This window comes from Microtus ochrogaster, chromosome 7 (assembly GCF_000317375.1).
Source record: "Microtus ochrogaster isolate Prairie Vole_2 chromosome 7, MicOch1.0, whole genome shotgun sequence".
Lineage (NCBI taxonomy): Eukaryota > Metazoa > Chordata > Mammalia > Rodentia > Cricetidae > Microtus > Microtus ochrogaster.
In genome coordinates this window covers 17,058,294-17,074,884 of record NC_022014.1, presented here as the reverse complement: position 1 = coordinate 17,074,884, position 16,591 = coordinate 17,058,294, and the positions used below count along the sequence as shown (strand labels likewise).

The 16,591-nt window shown below is 49.8% G+C and overlaps 1 protein-coding gene and 1 long non-coding RNA gene across 2 annotated transcripts in view; one reads left to right on the top strand and one right to left on the bottom strand.

The window, feature by feature from the left end:
- Asic2 (acid sensing ion channel subunit 2) overlaps nucleotides 1-1,467 on the bottom strand; it is a 1,090,353-nt gene extending 1,088,886 nt beyond the window's left edge. The window contains exon 1 of the mRNA XM_005349398.2: nucleotides 60-1,467. Coding sequence (XP_005349455.1) covers nucleotides 60-614 — 555 coding nt within the window. The 5' untranslated portion in view covers nucleotides 615-1,467. The remainder of the gene's footprint in view (nucleotides 1-59) is intronic.
- Nucleotides 708-5,351, top strand: LOC113456337. The gene is made up of 3 exons (XR_003377157.1): nucleotides 708-785; nucleotides 1,512-1,536; nucleotides 3,108-5,351. It is a non-coding gene; the product is annotated as an uncharacterized LOC113456337 (long non-coding RNA).
- Nucleotides 5,352-16,591: the final 11,240 nt, after the last annotated feature.

Here is a 16,591-nt window from a genome sequence, read left to right as displayed (position 1 = left end):
CGGCGCGCCACTTCTACCGAAGAGTAAGCACAAGAACAAACTGAAAACCAAGTACTCACAGTGGTGAAGTCTTGATGTCCACACTCCTGTCCCTTGAACTTGCAATAGAGCATCATATCCTTCAGGTCATGGCCTACCCGGTGCAGGAACTCCAACATGCTGAACTGCTTGGGTTTGTAGTGTTTGAAGTTGGCCTTCTGTCGCAGGGCCTCCAGAACTGTGGGGTCCGCCAGATGCGGGTCAGGAATCTGCAAGTTGACATCCAGCAGGGCCAGCAACTCTCCAGCGTGGTACAGGTCATTGGTGGTAAGCCTGGAGAACCGGAAGCCATTGAGGTTGCAGAGGGTCACAGCTGGGAAGACCAGGCTCTGGGCCACCACCTCATCCACCTTGGTAACGTGCTGATAGGAGAAGTAGTAGGACACCCTCTCAGAGCTTTCAACCAGCAGCAGGCCCAGGGAACCCACGAAGGCCACTGCCCAAAGCACACGCCGGATGGTCAGCGGCCCATACACGAAGATGTGGCGAATGCCATGAAGAGTAGAGGTGTTGGCAAAGATCTGGATGCTGGAAGGTTGCAGGCTGCCCTCGCTGGGGCTCTCCTTCAGGTCCATCGGGACCCTGTGCAGTTCCGCAACTGGCTTCAGGTTGATCAAATCTCAGGGAAGAGTTCCCAGTCCTCTGGATTCTGCTTAAACCTTGGCGTTCAAGGCAGAGATTGCAGGGCAAGCATCAGGCTAGACACTGGGAGTTTATCCTGAGAGCCTGGCCGCACGCTGACAGGGGTGAGTGTTTATATAAAACCCATTCAAACTCTAGCTCCTGATTTTTTCCAGGCGATAAGGAGGGCTGGTTTTATTTAGGGAGACACCAAGGTGATGTGGAAGGGATGTGGGTGGGAAGGGAGCGCTTAGCCAATGGAAATAAAGTCCTCCCCCCTACACACGCCACTAGAGACAAGATTAAAAGCGAGAGCGAGGGAGAAAATGCTTAAAACAAGTCGCTGAGCAGCTCGGAGCCTGTTAACCAGCGCATAATGCCCCGTGTTAAGCATGGGGGGATTGTCAGCACAGCCACGCTGATGCAGTGCGGTGGGCGCCGCGGTGCAGCTTCCTAGCAGCCTACACGCTTAGCTTCTTCCTGGGGGATGGATGTCTGGGACCCTGGCCGCGGCTTCTCGCTGCCGGCTTCCATCCCTCCTTCCCTCCTCCTTTTCCGGCCCCCTTTTGGGGACAGAATTCCAATTGAGGGCCACGGCTGCTGCTTAGGAGAGGACGCTGCGCTCCGCCTCCAACAGGAGAAGCAGGAATGCGGGGGCTTCTGTGGGCTCCGTGCTCCCAGCCTCCGGAGGGGAGAGGGAGACCCGTGAGCGCAGAGTGATCTTGTTCCCCTGGCCTGCCTCCCGGGAGGCACTTAGGGGAAGGGAGGCTTCTGCGGGGAGCAAGGGGCTGGGGACATGGAGAAAGTTTTTAGCCTTTTTTTTTTTCTTTCCTTTTTTTTTTTTCTTTAAGGAGCTGCTGGGGTCTTCTACTCCAGGTAGGAAGCCACTCCCAGAGGAAAGAGAACTTGACTCCCTTCCCCCACGAATGGTAGAAAAGTGGGTACTTAACTGCGTGTGTGGCGTGTGAGAGACTGGCAAGGTTTCTTTACATCAATCTGAGTTCCGAGGTCATATCCACGGGAGACCCCATGGGAGAGATGCTGAAAACGAAGGGAGTGATTTAAAACCACAGGGTCTCTGCGGTAGGTTGGAGGGGGATACTCCAGAAGACCTGAGAGAATCTTCTAGAGATTGAAAGATCAGTAGCCTCTGATAGCCCCAGGGGAAAAGCAACAAGTACCCCCACCCCCATATGGCTGTCAGGACTTTTTGTGTTTAACAAAGGAAGACAGCAGGGTGCCAGGTAGGACTGGCTACATTCCATTCTGCTTGAGAAGAGTGTGTGTGTGTGTGTGTGTGTGTGTGTGTGTGTGTGTGTGTGTGTGTGTGTGTGATTCTGTTTGAGAAGAGTGTGTGTGTGTGTGTGTGTGTGTGTGTGTGTGTGTGTGTGTGTATCTTCTGTCCCAGGGTTTGCCAGATGGAATCACAGCTGGAGCTGTAGGTGAGAGAGAATGGGCTCTCAGCCTCCTACATCCTGCTTCCTGAAAATCCCTTGTAAGTCAGACCCCTGCTGACTGAAGGTGTGGCTTGCCTGCCTGCCCCTTTCCAGGGATCAAGCGCTGGCCTCTATTGAATCAGGGATTAATTCTCATCAGGGTGAAAGGAATTGAAAGTTAGAGTAGCCAACTGAGTCACTCAGCCAAGCTGGGATGGAGCCACACGGAGGCAAGTGTCTTGGAGAGCCAAGCCCCTTGTCTCCAGGGCATGCCAGGCCTAAGAAGGTGGAGAAAAGGGCAGCTTAGCTCATGTTCTTTTAGGCTGATAGCCAGTCTGCAATGTCCTCCTGTCCATCTGGTCTCCTGCTAAGCCAGACCTGCGGAGATGGTTCCCAGAAAGCACTCTGAGGTGACACATGGGGCATGGCCTTGGCGGTTTGTCAATCAGGATGACACGACTAGTAGCAAATGACAAAGACAGAGGGGCCTTATGCCTTTGCTAGCCCACAGTCCTGGCCTCAACAGGACACAGGCTTGCAAACCAGGAGAACCAAAACCAGTACAAATTTTCCATGCCCCAGAACCTGTGTGAGATGCTGTATTGTCCCACATACCCCCTCAACTATTGGCAGGAGAATGTTCTGGATTTTAATCTCATCCTACTGAAGAGGGAACACAGGCCTGCAACAATGACCTGCTGTGACCAAATCACACAGTCAGTGAGATGGGAGCTGAGACTTCAGCCTGGGTATGTTCACCTCTGACACAGGCTTTAAAAAGCAGTTTCTCCATCTCAAATTTAGGAAGGGATTCACTGCCACGTTCTCTTTCTGTGTCTTATTCTGTCACATGTGTGGATCCTTTCCCTGCCTTCTCTGGGTTAAATGATACCCATGCTGCCCTTTGGTCACAGTCAGAGGTTCTTATAAAGAAGACTCGCTGATTCTTCTCGCCAACTTTGGACTCATCAGTCTAATTAGTAAGTGTGTTCCCCTTTAACTCCATTCCAGATGCTGTGTTGGTATGGAGAAAACAAGATGAATGAAATTCATGTCCTACTATTGATACCTCAAGGCTCCAGGGATGTGAAGGCAGCAACAGGCAAACGGGTCTCCACGTCACAGTTCTGATGGCATCCTCCTAATCTCAGCTGTGCCCAGCTGGAAACGATTGAGTATAATGTCTGCTACATTCTGTCTCCTAGCCACCAACCATTGCCTTTGCTATGCTCTGTCAACCCCTTCTTTTCCTGGAGTCAGTATCCTTCTGTCTGGACATGCTTCCTTCTCATATGTGCAGAGATGGATCCTAGAGTAGATCTTATTACCATTCCTCCACAGAAGCTCATTCACCACTCCTTCACCTCCATATTGGATTGGAGGCTCACAAGCATGGCACGGCAGGGCGCCGTGGTACAGCCCCACACACCTCAGTTTGCTTCTCCCATCTGCTCTGCCACCTTCTGCACTGTGACCTTGGAGAAAGTGCCTAAATGTTTCTGAACTTTCAGTTCCCTTCTAAGCAATGGTGGGGCTTTGGAATGGCAACAGAAAGGAGGAAAAGTTATGAAGCGTTTGTACAATTTAGACACCTAGCAATTAACGCTCTTGATGAATGCTGGGAGAAAGTGCTTTGTTGATGCGAGTGTTCTCTTCCAGGCGGGGAACCATTTAAAGCTCTCAAAGATGTTATTTGCCTCAGGCACTGCAGATCTGAAAGGCTAAGGTCAAACACAACTTACCTTCTCTTCTGCTTCCTGTTCACAGACCAAAGATGACCTCGGGGGTCTTCTTGACCTTTGAAAACAGGCGAGGCACTTTAGGGTGGATGGGAAAACCAGAGGATAAAGACCCTAAAGATGGCTTTCATTGTAAGTCACTGGGCTCTGTCTTGTGGATTTGTCAAACGCCAAGAATGCCATTGGACCCACTTCGCAGAAGAACCTGAAGACAGAGAGAAGGGCTATGTGGCTCATGGTACCCACCACTGAAAACTAGAACAGTCACAGTCAAACTCTCAGAAGTCTGAGCTAGAAGATACGGTCCACAGACCTGCATCCGACACCAGTGCAGACCATCACAGTGCTAGCTCTGAGTGAAGGGTCAGAGATGGACAGTGTTTTTCAAGAGATACCACTGTCATAGCTGCACGATGGTTAAGAAAATGTTCCTGCAGAGCTCTTCTTAAGGGCCCTCTTTAGCTGATAAGAATCTCTTGCAATTAATACTGTAGTTTACACACAAACATGAGATATTGTCTGATTCATAAAAATGTTTTTGTGGCATTTAGTTGGTTAAACATTTGCAACATCCGTCAGATTCCCAGTATCTTTTACTTGGCTCTGGGGCACATGCAGAGGGCACAGACATCAGATTCAGAGTGGGTCTACTTGGCCCAGTTTTTTAGTGGCTGCCCTAATTGTGTATAATTATGGTCTTTTTTGTGCACTGCACAACTAAACATTAAGAAATAAAAAAAAATTCCAGATAAATTTGTGTAAAATAGTCAATTCAACCCCTATTAGCCCAGAGTTTTGCTACGGCAAATCTATTTATTTGCTTAAGAACAAATAAATGGATGTATTTATGAATTTCTCTGTTTTTGCTCTGAGGTGCCAGGAGGCAGAGGGAGGGGCTTTCTTCTGACCTTGGGGACCCTAGGGCCTGCCCTAAATGTGACTTCCCAGAGGCCCCAAAGCAGAGTACAGTCTCTTCTGGCCTCTAAAGAGGATGGCAGGCAGAGTTAGACAGGGTGGGCCCTACCATCAGCCCCAAAGCTAATTTGCTACTTAACATGTACTAGATACTGGCTGCTATGCCGTCACCCTAATTAGAAAAGAATGCATTCTTTTCTAACATGCAGATGGAATTATTATCTCAGACTCCTCTGGCTTCCTTGTACAACTTCTCCTCCTGGTTCCTCGTTGCTGTGAGAAAGGTTAACCCAAGCGTGGCCCTGCTGCAGACTGGTTTCTAAGTACACGGCCCTTACAGCAACGAGTCTCATTTCTTTTCTTTCTTCTGCAAAGAATTTTTAGCAACAATTCTCTATGATGGACATACCAGGAAGGGGAATGAGGCAAAGTGGTGCATTTAATGAGTCCTTTATTTATTTATTCATTCATTTGTATGTGTATGGATGTTTTGCCTGTCTGTATGTCTATGCATCATGTGCATATCTAGTGTTCTTGGAAACAAGAAGGCATCAGATCCCCTAGGACTTGAGTTGCAGACAGCTGTGGACCACCCTGTGGGTGCTGGGAATCGAATCTGGGTCTTCTGGAAGAGCAGCCTATGTTCTTAATGGATAAGGCATTTCTGCAGCTCCTAATGAGTTATTTCTTAAAATTTTGTCTTTTGTTGCTTGCTCTCCAGGTAAAACTGCAGAAGCTTGTTCGCAAGAGTGGACCCATGGGACTCGGCTGCAAATCAGCTGACCCTGGGGTAGGCTTGATTTGCTGTGTGGCCTTCAGGAACTCCTGGAACATCTCTGTGTTATTTGTGCTAACTCATTCCTGGAGTTTCCCTTTGCTGGTCCTGCTGCTGCTGCAATTTGACACTAGCCTTGACCAAACCATAAATGCTCAGTTAATGGGATAAAAATGAGCTGAAATCTGGGATTCTGGTCATTAACCCCATGTCCCCATCCACTGGAGTAAGATGAGGGCAGGGACAGGGGCACTGAGGATCACCTGGTACTTGTCAGACAAACAGATTCCTGCCATCTTCTCTTCCCAGGCCACTTCCATAGTTTGAGGGTCTGTGGGGCTGAGGCCCAGTGAGGCTGGATCCCTGTGGTGGTGGTGAAAGGCTCTTAAGACCCCACCCAAGACCTGCTGTACTGGGCTCGATAGAGCCTCTTCCTATTTGCCAGCCCTGCTGAACTGCTCTGTGGCATTTCATGCTGCATTTCCCTCTGTCTGGAAGGAGCCTGCCAGCCTGTTTCCTCTCTGGCACCTCCCAGAGGAGCCTTGGCTGGCTGCCCCACCTCCACCTCCACCTCCACTCCCTGTCTTCCCCTCTTCTGCGCTACTAATGTTTCCTGATTGGATTTATCCTTGTGACGTATCTGGTATTCTTACTAGAGTGTGAATTCCTACCCTGTGTCCTTATGAGAACTGACAACCTGCCTGGTTGGTTGGGGGCTGCGTCTTGCAGGGGGTTATAGGAATTTATGAATCACTAGACATACGACTGAATTTGTTCATCTTTGTTGCCAAAGCTATAGACACAGGGACTCTTCTATCTGTAGGGACCTGGGGCCTGTCCTGAGGAAGGTAAGGGTTCCCCTGCCCTGACTCTGTCCCTTACTAGACATGCCCCAGTTCCATACTGGAACCGCCTGATGTTAGGCCCTGCAGACCAGTTGTCTCTCCTTTCCTTGTCTGTGCACGTGGGTGTAGGTGAGTGCTGGGACTAGAGAGGAACTAGAGGTGCCCGTCTGCCCCTCGGGGAGCAATTTCATCTTCTCTGCACCCCCCACGTGTGAACAGACAGCCAAGGTTTCTCACAAGCTCCTCTCCACCCCTCCGCATACCTTAGCCCCAGGATAGTGACAGCAAAAAATGAACCACATAAACAGTAGGTATTCAATAAATGCCAGCCACTGAGAAAACAGCGGTGGGATTCACAACTTCAAATTGTGCCTTGCCCTTCTGGCAATTTTTGAATAATAAAAAAAAAAATCAGTTTATAATGCATCCTTGCCTTGTAGTATGGAATTAGTGCCTTCAACTCCGATTTTGTTTGCTTTAAACTTTAACGAGACGTATCTCCCCGTGACCCGAGTCTCATGGGTGGGCTGACTTCCTCCCCACTAGTCTCAGAGGAGGCTCTTGGACCTTGTCTGACCACAGCTACTTTGATCCTCAAAGCCTTTAATCTAGAGCGCCTGCTTAAAGATGACACACAAATATCCTCACTCACGTAAATAAAGCAAGCTCCAGCCATAGGAAGGTACCGGCACCAGGAGGCCCCGAATTCCCATCCAGTTTCAAGTCATTTCCCTTTGTGGAGGGACTGAGAGTCAAGCCCACTTTGCTGCCCATTCTATGGCTTGTGTATCAAAACATCCCTTCTTCTTACTTTGTAAGAGCCCTCTTCTGTCAGTCTGCCTCTGCCCTTCTGTCCCCTGGGAAGAAAGCAGAAGAAAGAAACCATGCTATTATTTGTTGTCCCTGGAGCCAATGGCTTCACAGGAAAGGAGGAAACGGCACAGACAGGCCTGGAGTCAACCGTCCACAGCAGGCTTTCAACAAAAACTTTATTAGTACCACATTGGCCCTAGGTGATCTGGCTTTGTGTGGAGCGGAACGGGAGAGGTGGTGTGGAGTCAGCCTCTGTGCTCTGAGTGGAGCTGCCTCTCCCCCTTGTGTTCTGCGTGTGGGGTTGCAGCCTGTGCTGAGCATCGCTGGAGACAGTGGAGACTGCAAGACTCCGAGCACCTCCCCTACATCCTTGCTTGCACCCTTGCCTGCTCTGCCTGCCTTCCTATTCACTCTCCACTCTTAAAAGCCCGCAAGCGCGCCCAAGCCTGAGTGCATCATGTACCTGAGCGCATTGCCTGACCGTCCACTTTCCTCTGTGTAAGTAGTTGTGTATTTGTTTCAGTTCGTTTCATTTATTCTCTAGTTCTTTCAAACTGCCGAGGGAAGCCAGCACAATGAAATGGGAATTTTAAAAAGCAGAAATCAGGGCTGAGAGGGAGAAAGGAGGAAGGCATCTCTGATCCGCCTTTTCTGCCGGTCAGCGTGACTCCCACTCCGAAATCATAGCCCAGTAATGTGTAGATGCTACCTGGGGCCGTGGCATCTATGTACCACCTGGATAGCCATGGGGCTCCAAAGATAGAGGCGAAACAAAGCAAAACGGAAACAAAAAGACAACCAAAAGCATGATGTCATGATCTCTCTTTTCCTGAGGGTTTTTCACCTCCTGGGTGAGGCACTGGAGAAGGTCTCTTTTCTGTTCACACTTGGTGTGACACTCGCAAGCGGACTTTTTCACGGCTGGCTCCCATAGCAGAAGGAATGGGAGGCTCGGAGAGTCGAAGGGCTCTAAGCGCCAATGCGGGTTTCCTCACCCCAGACTCCAGGTTGTTTGGCACTCTGCCGCTGTCCTCACCCCACCCACATATGCGCCCCAGAACTCTGATCTGAGGCCATCTGGGGACTAGCCATGGCAAGAGGACACCGCTCTAGGGAGGGGAAGCCTATGAGATCAATAGGAAGCACTGAGGAGGGGGTGAGCTGGAGATGGAGGTCTCAGCCAGCTCTAGGACTAGGCCAAAGACTACATGGTCCTTCCCGCCATGTCCCTGGGTCTGTCACAGTAAGAGAAGCCATGGTTACAGAGCACTGGTTGAGGTCCCTGGAATGAGATAACTATCCCACCCTGCCCTTGGGCACAAATGGGTGCAAGTAGTGTGTGTGTGTGTCCTTGCTTCGGGTCTGATGAAGTGATGAGCTAGTGAGGATTTACAGCCTACTAATTTGGATCTGAGCCTTTGCTCGTGCAGTGTGGAAAGAAACCAGGGAGTAAAGGACCTCATCGCCTGGTCCAATATACTGTATATGCAGGGCCGTGGCTTTCAGGAGCGGTGTCATTGAGACCAGCTACTCCATTCCCTGTACGGCAGATCCCACGGAGGGAAGGGAATCTATGTACATCAGGAGGTATATATTCCAGGGCCATGCACACATGCTGCCCCTTTTATGTGGCGAACTTCTCGACCAGCGAGGAAGAACGACCACCACACGAGGATTCTTCTCAGATCACGCTTTATTGGAGTGCCTCTTGGTTGATGGGGAGCAGGAAGCGAGAGGGGCCCAGAGCACTAAAGCAGCTGCTTATATAGGGAGTAGGCACACGGGTCGCCCTGTGATTGGTTGCCACCATCAGCTGTCACCAGACTGCATCGGTATAGGTCCAAGGGCCCTTATCCACCGTGCATGCGGGAAGCAGGGGACATGCATCTCCCAATGGGACAGGATGTCAGCGCCATCTTGTAATGGCGATTCTGTCCGGCTCCCTGCACTTTTACAAGCAAGAGGCCAGACGTAAAGGGGTGAAGTAATGTGACCACAGTCCCAACACTGGTGTGGGGATGGACTTTGGGTAGGAGCTCAAGATGGCTGACTCATGCTGCTTCCCTGTGCCCTTGAAGGCCTGGAGAGTATGGCTAAGGGTCAGAACCTGGGGGCAGAAGTCAGTGGGCTCACACCCAGGACCCAGCACACACTGGTCATGTTACCTGCAGCCTTACTTTGCTCATCTGTAAGATGGGGACAGTGACATCCCTAGCCTCAGAGGACTGATGGGAGATGTGAGCAGCTAAGGTGGGAAAAGCGCTAGGCATCTAACCAAAGCTCAGTCCATAGAGGATGCCGTAAACACCACCACCATTGTGTTAGCACTGTGGAAAGGAGGATCTGGAGGACCAGCTCCACCCAGTCAGTGTGCTTGGGAATGTCCTTTGTTCCCCACCTACCTCCATGCAAAATGGTGTTTGTGTGTATGGTGGGGTGCACAGCTAGAATCCAATACAAACATGGGATCAGACAGTGGTGGACTTTAAACATTCGGAAATCAAGGTACATCTGGGTGTCAGGGGATACGAACAAAGGTTTCAAACACAGTCAGCTCCAAGGGTAACTGAGGCAGGTAGGGCTCTGCTAGGAGGTAACGCTCCCCACCATGTGCCTTCAAACCCTGGTCTAGCTTTTACCTGTATCTGAATGGACTTCTGTTTCCTCCCGAGACAAACCCAGGGGTGACAGGATGCCCACAGGCTCTTGCAGATATTTAGGGATGGCTGAGTGGTCCTCAGAATAGCCACTCTCACAGGGTCTGACCCAGAGACGTCACTCTTTCGTTTCCAGTGTGTTCTGTGAGGGTTGGAGCCTGGACTAGGGGGTTGGACCTCATTACCCTGTCACTCTTACCAAATAAAGCCCCACCTTCCTTGAACGCCAGACCCCTGCATCTGTATTTCCACCATCCCATGACCACACTCGGAAACCAAGGTGCCAGCCACCCTGTGATAGGGTTGATTTCAGTGAGGGTGATGGAGCATGTCCCTGGTGTCACCGCAACAATAAACAGTGAGAGACGAGAGAGGAGCCAGGCAAACACTTTGCATGCAAACCAGAGTACAGCACTTGAGCACAGGCGTGTGATGGAGCCGTATATGAGCAAGAGAGGAGACTCGGGGTAGAAGGACCCTCTGCCGTTCCATCCCAGCACTAAGAGTGACAGTAGGGGGTTCTGTCATTGTGTCCAGACATCCCCAGCTTCATTCAAGGTTGACACTCAGGTGCCAAAAACTGTGTTAAGTGTCTGTACCAAGTCAGTTTGTGGAAATTTCCCAGCTCTATTGATAGTCTAGGGTGGCTAAGCACATGCTGGGGGGGGGGGTGTACTGGGTATACTGTGAGGAGCCTCACAGTTCCTCTCCTGATGCAGATGACAATAGTGCTCACACCCCCTGCCCAAGTCATCCTAAGGAAAAAGTGTTCCCTGGAGGCAGCGTCATCACCATCTGGAAACCATTGAGGAAATGACCCCCTACATAGCCCAGGGCATAATATTATCTATAGCCCATGGTTGCCCCTTCTCTAACTGAGGTGCAGCTAGATTAAATCACGGCTTAATCTTGGAAGGCCTGGGCAGGGTCAGTCTGTTTCATGGTATATGAACTTGCTCTGCTCCTCTTGCCCCCGGATGCTCAGTGAGTCCACCGGTACTGAGCTGGGGAGACAGTTCAGTTGGCAAAGTGCTCATCATGCCAGCTTGAGGACCAGAGTTCTAGCCCCCAGAACACACATAAAAAGCTTGGCATGATGGCAAGAGCTTATAATCCCAGAGCCTGGCAGACTTAAGGAGGTGGGTTCCCTAGGACTCCTTGGCCATCCAGCCTAGTGGCACTGGCAAGTTCTAGGCCAAAGAGAAACCTGCCTTAAAAAAAACTCCTGAGGAATGATATCATCTAAGGCTGACCTCTGACCTCCACACACATGTACATATGTACACCCCACAGAGAGATGGACCCTAACCAGTAGCAGCCCCTGACAATGCCAATGCCCTCATGAGTCACACAGCCATCTTTCCCTGCACGTCCCGCCTCCATTTAACAAATGAGCAGACTGAGACCAAGGCTGATAAGAGGCGATCGCCCCAAGTCACAGAGCAGGCTGGCTGCCAGAGGCCAGACTCGGATCCCCATCTTGTCAGGCTGTTCCCTGAGTCGCGTCAACACTGATTACTGATGGGAGGCAGGAAGGCGACTTAATAAAAAAAATGCAAATCCAGGATGATGGATATATTTAGGAGGATGAACTATTATGTGGTGGTATAAAAATAGATCAAAGGCGAGCACGTGGACTTGCCAGCCCCGCTGTGTGAGAGACGGGAGGGAGGGGCAGGCAAAGCACCAGCGACATCTCATTAACTTTGCTGGGAAAACATGAGGAGGCTAAAAACACAACATTCACCGGGTCCCTTAAAGGGACAGGGCATGCTGTCCTATGAGGAGGACACAGTATGTACTTGTGTGTACTTGTGGGTTCTGTGGCCTTTGTGCTGTTGAAATGATCTCTAGGGTCCTCCGTGTAGATAGACCTCGCGGACATAAGTGGATTAGTCTACACTGGAGACCAGTCACGTACAACGCAAGGTGGTTATTCTGTGCATTTTTCTGAAAGAAGTCTGTATTGGTTAATCTTGGTTCTCAACTTGACCACATCTGGAATTAACTAATCCCCAAGCTGTTGGCATGCCTGTTTTCTTGGGGATTTTCTTGATTGATCATTTGAGGTGGAAAGACCAATTCTAAATCTGGGCCACACCTTCTGGCAGCAGCCTGCATAAAAGGACAGGGAAGAAGGAAGCTTTTGATTTTTGCCTGCTTGCCCTCGCTCTCATTGGCGAGTTCCTCTACCCTGTTGCGGAGGCATTCGTTGGTTCCTTTGCGGGTATTAGAAACTACTTCTTCAGGGCTCCAATGGAGACTGGAGGCCAACAGCTCTTTAAGAGTCCTCCAGGACTCCAGCACCAGATTGGGACTGCCGGAACGTCTAGCCGGATGGATTGACCAGCTACACAGTCATTGGCCTTTCCCTTGTGAGACAGCTGTTGTTGAACTACCTGGACCCCAGCCTCTCTAATCAACCCCTCTAAATATATTCATTTAGAGATCCAGGTAGCCATCCCATACGCTATGTTCCCTTATAGAACCCCGTCAAATACACCAATCCAGGTTTAAAGAGGAGAAATAAACACATGGCTCATCTGCTGTGGGGATAAACTCCACTCAAGGGATACTGGGTCACTCTGCACCCTGTGCCTTCCGGGCCCTCGAGTGTTTATAGGAGAGCGAGCTAGAGCAAGGGTGTGAGATAGTGCAAATCCTGAACCCGCTTGGTTCCGTGAAGCTTGCTGTTTATCCCGACTCTGCCTTCATTTGCTCACCTGTGAAAGCCGAGGGCAGCTGTCCTGACCTCAAAGCGCAGACAGGAGGTGCAATGCATTGACATGCACAAAGCACCAAGGACAAGCTAAGCAATGTTTGGTAGCTGGGGATATAGCTCAGTCTAAAGACGGCTTGCCTAACACTCATAAAGTCCAAGGTTCTAACCCCAGCACCACATAAACTGGTGGGATTACACACATGTAATCCCAGCACTCCAGGACTGGAGGCGGGAGGATCAGAAGTTTAAGGTCATCTTTGGCCACAAAGCAAGGTTAAAATCAGCCTGGGATTAAAAACACTTGGTGATTTATAATCCCTACTGTTAGTCGGAAGGAGACCCCACTGATAAGAGCTCCCACCTGTGATCTTCCCTCCCACCTGAGCCAGCGTTCCCTGTCTCGTTGCCACGCAAAAACAGGAAGAGTTTAGTTAGTCAAACTTGGGGGACAAATGAGCAGGGAAATTTAAATATTCACGAACCTAGGTGCACCTAAGGGCCCTGGGAACAAAAGAAACTCACAGGTGGTTTTAGAAGCTCCCCCCCCCCCCACCCCAGAGATGGGTGGGAACATGACTCTGAGCATTTACACTTTCCTAAGCATTGAAGGTCTTCCGGGGTTTCCAAACTGCTGATTCTGTGCTCGCCCTGCTGTGTGGGAATGTCCCCTGAAGCTGGTGATATCTCAGTAGGCAACATGTTTACAGACATGAGGACCCGAGTTCAATTTCTAGAAGCCACACTAAAATAATAAACGAATGAATGCACGGTTTGGAGTGTGCTGGAGTGTGCTCCTAAACCCAGCACTGGGAGGCAGAAGCAGACCTTGGTGTAGTAGGGAGGTTGCTTGTTGGTTCCTGGCTGCCTGACTAGCTTAGACCCGAAATAATCACAAAGAAACTGTATTAATTAAATCACTGTTTGGCCCATTAGCTCTAGCTTCTTATTGGCTAAATCTTACATATTAATTTAATCCATTTCTATTAATCTGTATATCAACACAAGGCTTACCGGCTAAAGTTCTGACGGACCCATGTCTGTCTCCTGTGGCTCCATGGCATCTCTCTGGCTCCGCCTCCTTCCTCCCAGCGTTCCCTTTAGCTTTCCCCGCCTAGCTCTGTTCCCCTATAGCTTGCTATAAGCCCAAAGCAGTTTCTTTATTAACCAATGATATTCACAACATACAGAGGGGGAATCCCACATCACCCTGGGAACTCTCTGGCCAGCCAGCCTAGCCTACTTGGTACGGAGAGTCTTAGAAAGCAAGATAACTACTAAGACCCCAGGGTTGTCCTGTGGCTTCCACACCCATGTGCAAGTATGTGTACCTCCACGGACAAATGCAGATAAACTACTCAAAAATTTGTGTCAACATTATTCAGAAAGGCTCCACCTCTTCCTAGAGGAGCTACACTTCAACCATTGTCAGCTCCCTGGGCTCCCGCTGTTTCTCACCCATTTTCTCTTGAAGAGCAACAATCCCGCAGATCTTGTGACCCTCCCCTGAGAGCCGAGGATCATGGCTTGTGATTTCCATGGAATTCCCAGAGTTAGGAGATAGCGGGTGATGGTCCCTGCTCTCAGAAATCCACACCTGTCAGGACCATAGCTAAGCATGATGCAGTGACCAGGGACATGGAGAAGATGGAAGGGACTTGCTTCTCTGATCAGGAAATGGGTGAAGGTGGGTGGGAATTGTGATCTTCCCCTTCTCAGGGTAAAACCCCAGGTCCTTTCACTGTCCCGCTCTGGCTCACACTCGCCAGTAGAAACAGCCCAGGTTACATGGAAATACAACCAACATTTGTTGAATTAGTGATTGAGGCTGAACGCAAACCCTATTTGTGCCTCTAGATGTACCCCAAACTGTCCCCATTTACCCAGAAACATTCATCAGAATCAGACACCTTTAAAACAATGACCAGGTCAGGCCTACAGTGTCAGCATTCAGAACTGGTTTATTAACAAGCTCACTTAAGACAGGGAACAAGCAAGCTTGCATCTGGAAAAACTAGCTTTATATATCAGACAGGCTCAAAGCTAAGACAGGAAACCAGTACCTTCAAAGCCACGGAGCTATGGCATGTGGCATGCATCATCTCTTCCATTCTAACACCCCCATGTTTTTTGTTCTTGTTGTTTTGGGTTTTTTGTTTTGTTTGTCTATTTGTTTTTCACTGTTCCAGGCCCTGTGGGCAACAGGTGCACAAGATAGTCACAGTCCTCGAGGCTCAGTGCGACCGGGGATTCTACATGAACCAGCTGCCAAGGGTCACATATTTTCTGATGCTCACGGGCCCTTGAAAACAATAAAGCACAACAACAGCATTCTTCATGTTTCTTGCCTAAGTGGACGAGGAACTGCCAGCAATTACTCCGGGGCCTTTGCGGCGGCGAAGCCTGCTTGCTTCAGAGCTACAGCTGCGCTCCGGAGAGATCATTAGTGGATGCGCACATGTTATTGAGGGCAGTGGTGTCATCGTCAGTTGAAGATGCCCTCTGTCAAGTGTGCGAGCCGGAAATGGAGGTCAAAATAATTAACCTCGTGTGATTTTTGGCAGAGCTCCTTGCAAAATCACCACGTGCATCTCATATTTCAGCAAAAATAATCCATCCATTTGTCCTCCCTTCTTCCCCCACCCTACCACACGTCTCTCCCCCTTTCTGTCTCCTGATCCTTGTCTTTGGCTTGCTTTTCTTTATCCCCTTCCCACCCCAGTAACAGGCGGTCCTATCTCGCTGCACCTGTAAGTATCGCTGGCGTGGCTCCGTACCATCTCCCATGACTACCACACCAACCCTCTGAAGAAAATCAGAATGCATCCCTTTGTGAAGGCTTCTTTTGGCTCCGTTTCAGTGCGCCCAATCTTACCTCCACCATGTTCACGGCAGGAGTCGCGGCCAAAGCATCTATGAACTCCTCTACTTAAGGAAGGCTCCCATCTGGTACAGGGAGAGGCCAGCCGGGGTGTGGAAATCAGCTCTGACTTCAAATGCTGTTTCTATTTTGCTCTGGGAGATGGGTTCTTGAAGGAATCGTGTACGGCAAAAAAAAAAAAAAAAGCAAAGGGTAATTTGCAAACTTGAGAGAAATATTTGCCTAACATGCCAGTTTCCCATCAGAGTGTGGGGGTTGGAAGCCTTGGTTCTGTTCCCTCACCCAGACATCTCTCCTCTTCATTCAACAATGTGTACTGATGGCTGACTGCATGGCGTGGTATTCTCCACTAGGTACGTTTTGTAACTGGTGTGAGCCATTTTATTAATTAAAGATGTCACTGTGGCTATGTATTTTGTTACTATTGAATGAAACACTCAAGACTTGCGTTCTAATTAGCACAACTCCCAGGATCCCCTCCATTCTTGACCTTAATTTTGTTTTCTTTCTGTCCATCCTCACTGCTTATCCAAGGGCCTCCCAGCCATTCTAGCGCAACACTCCTCATCACCACCAGAGGCCGCAGTTGAAGAATGGTCTCGCGGAAGTGTGCAGTCAGGGGCACGACTGCAGAACCTTGGCTGGACCAGGGCTGCCAAGATCATTTCAGGGGGCAAGGTTCCCCAAGAACACCAGTAAGTTTATTCAGACACAGTCCCTAGCTCTGTTCAGAACGTGAGAGGATCCAGTGACTGACAGGACACTCTCCATCACACAGTAGCTAACTTGACCTCTTCTTTCCTAACCATGAGCTCCGATGACTTTGCCACCCTGCACTCTGCTAGCCTGTTCACCTCACATCTCTGGGGTCATGGTGGTCCTCTTGTCCACTTTCTGCCTTGTGGATTTACAGGATCCCTTTGCGGGTTGTGGATCCAGGCCCCTGCATAGTGGAGAGAACAGCAGCTCCTGCAAGCATCCAAAGCCTTCCAGGAGCACACAAAGCCCTGCTACCACCTCCATGTGGGAGAACAGGGACAACACCCTAAAGAGGTTCCGGTCCAGTACAGCTCACTTCTCCTTCCCAGAGACACTTAGAGGATGTTCCTGAATGCTGCAGCTGTGTCTTAAACTTAGTTATTAAAACTATG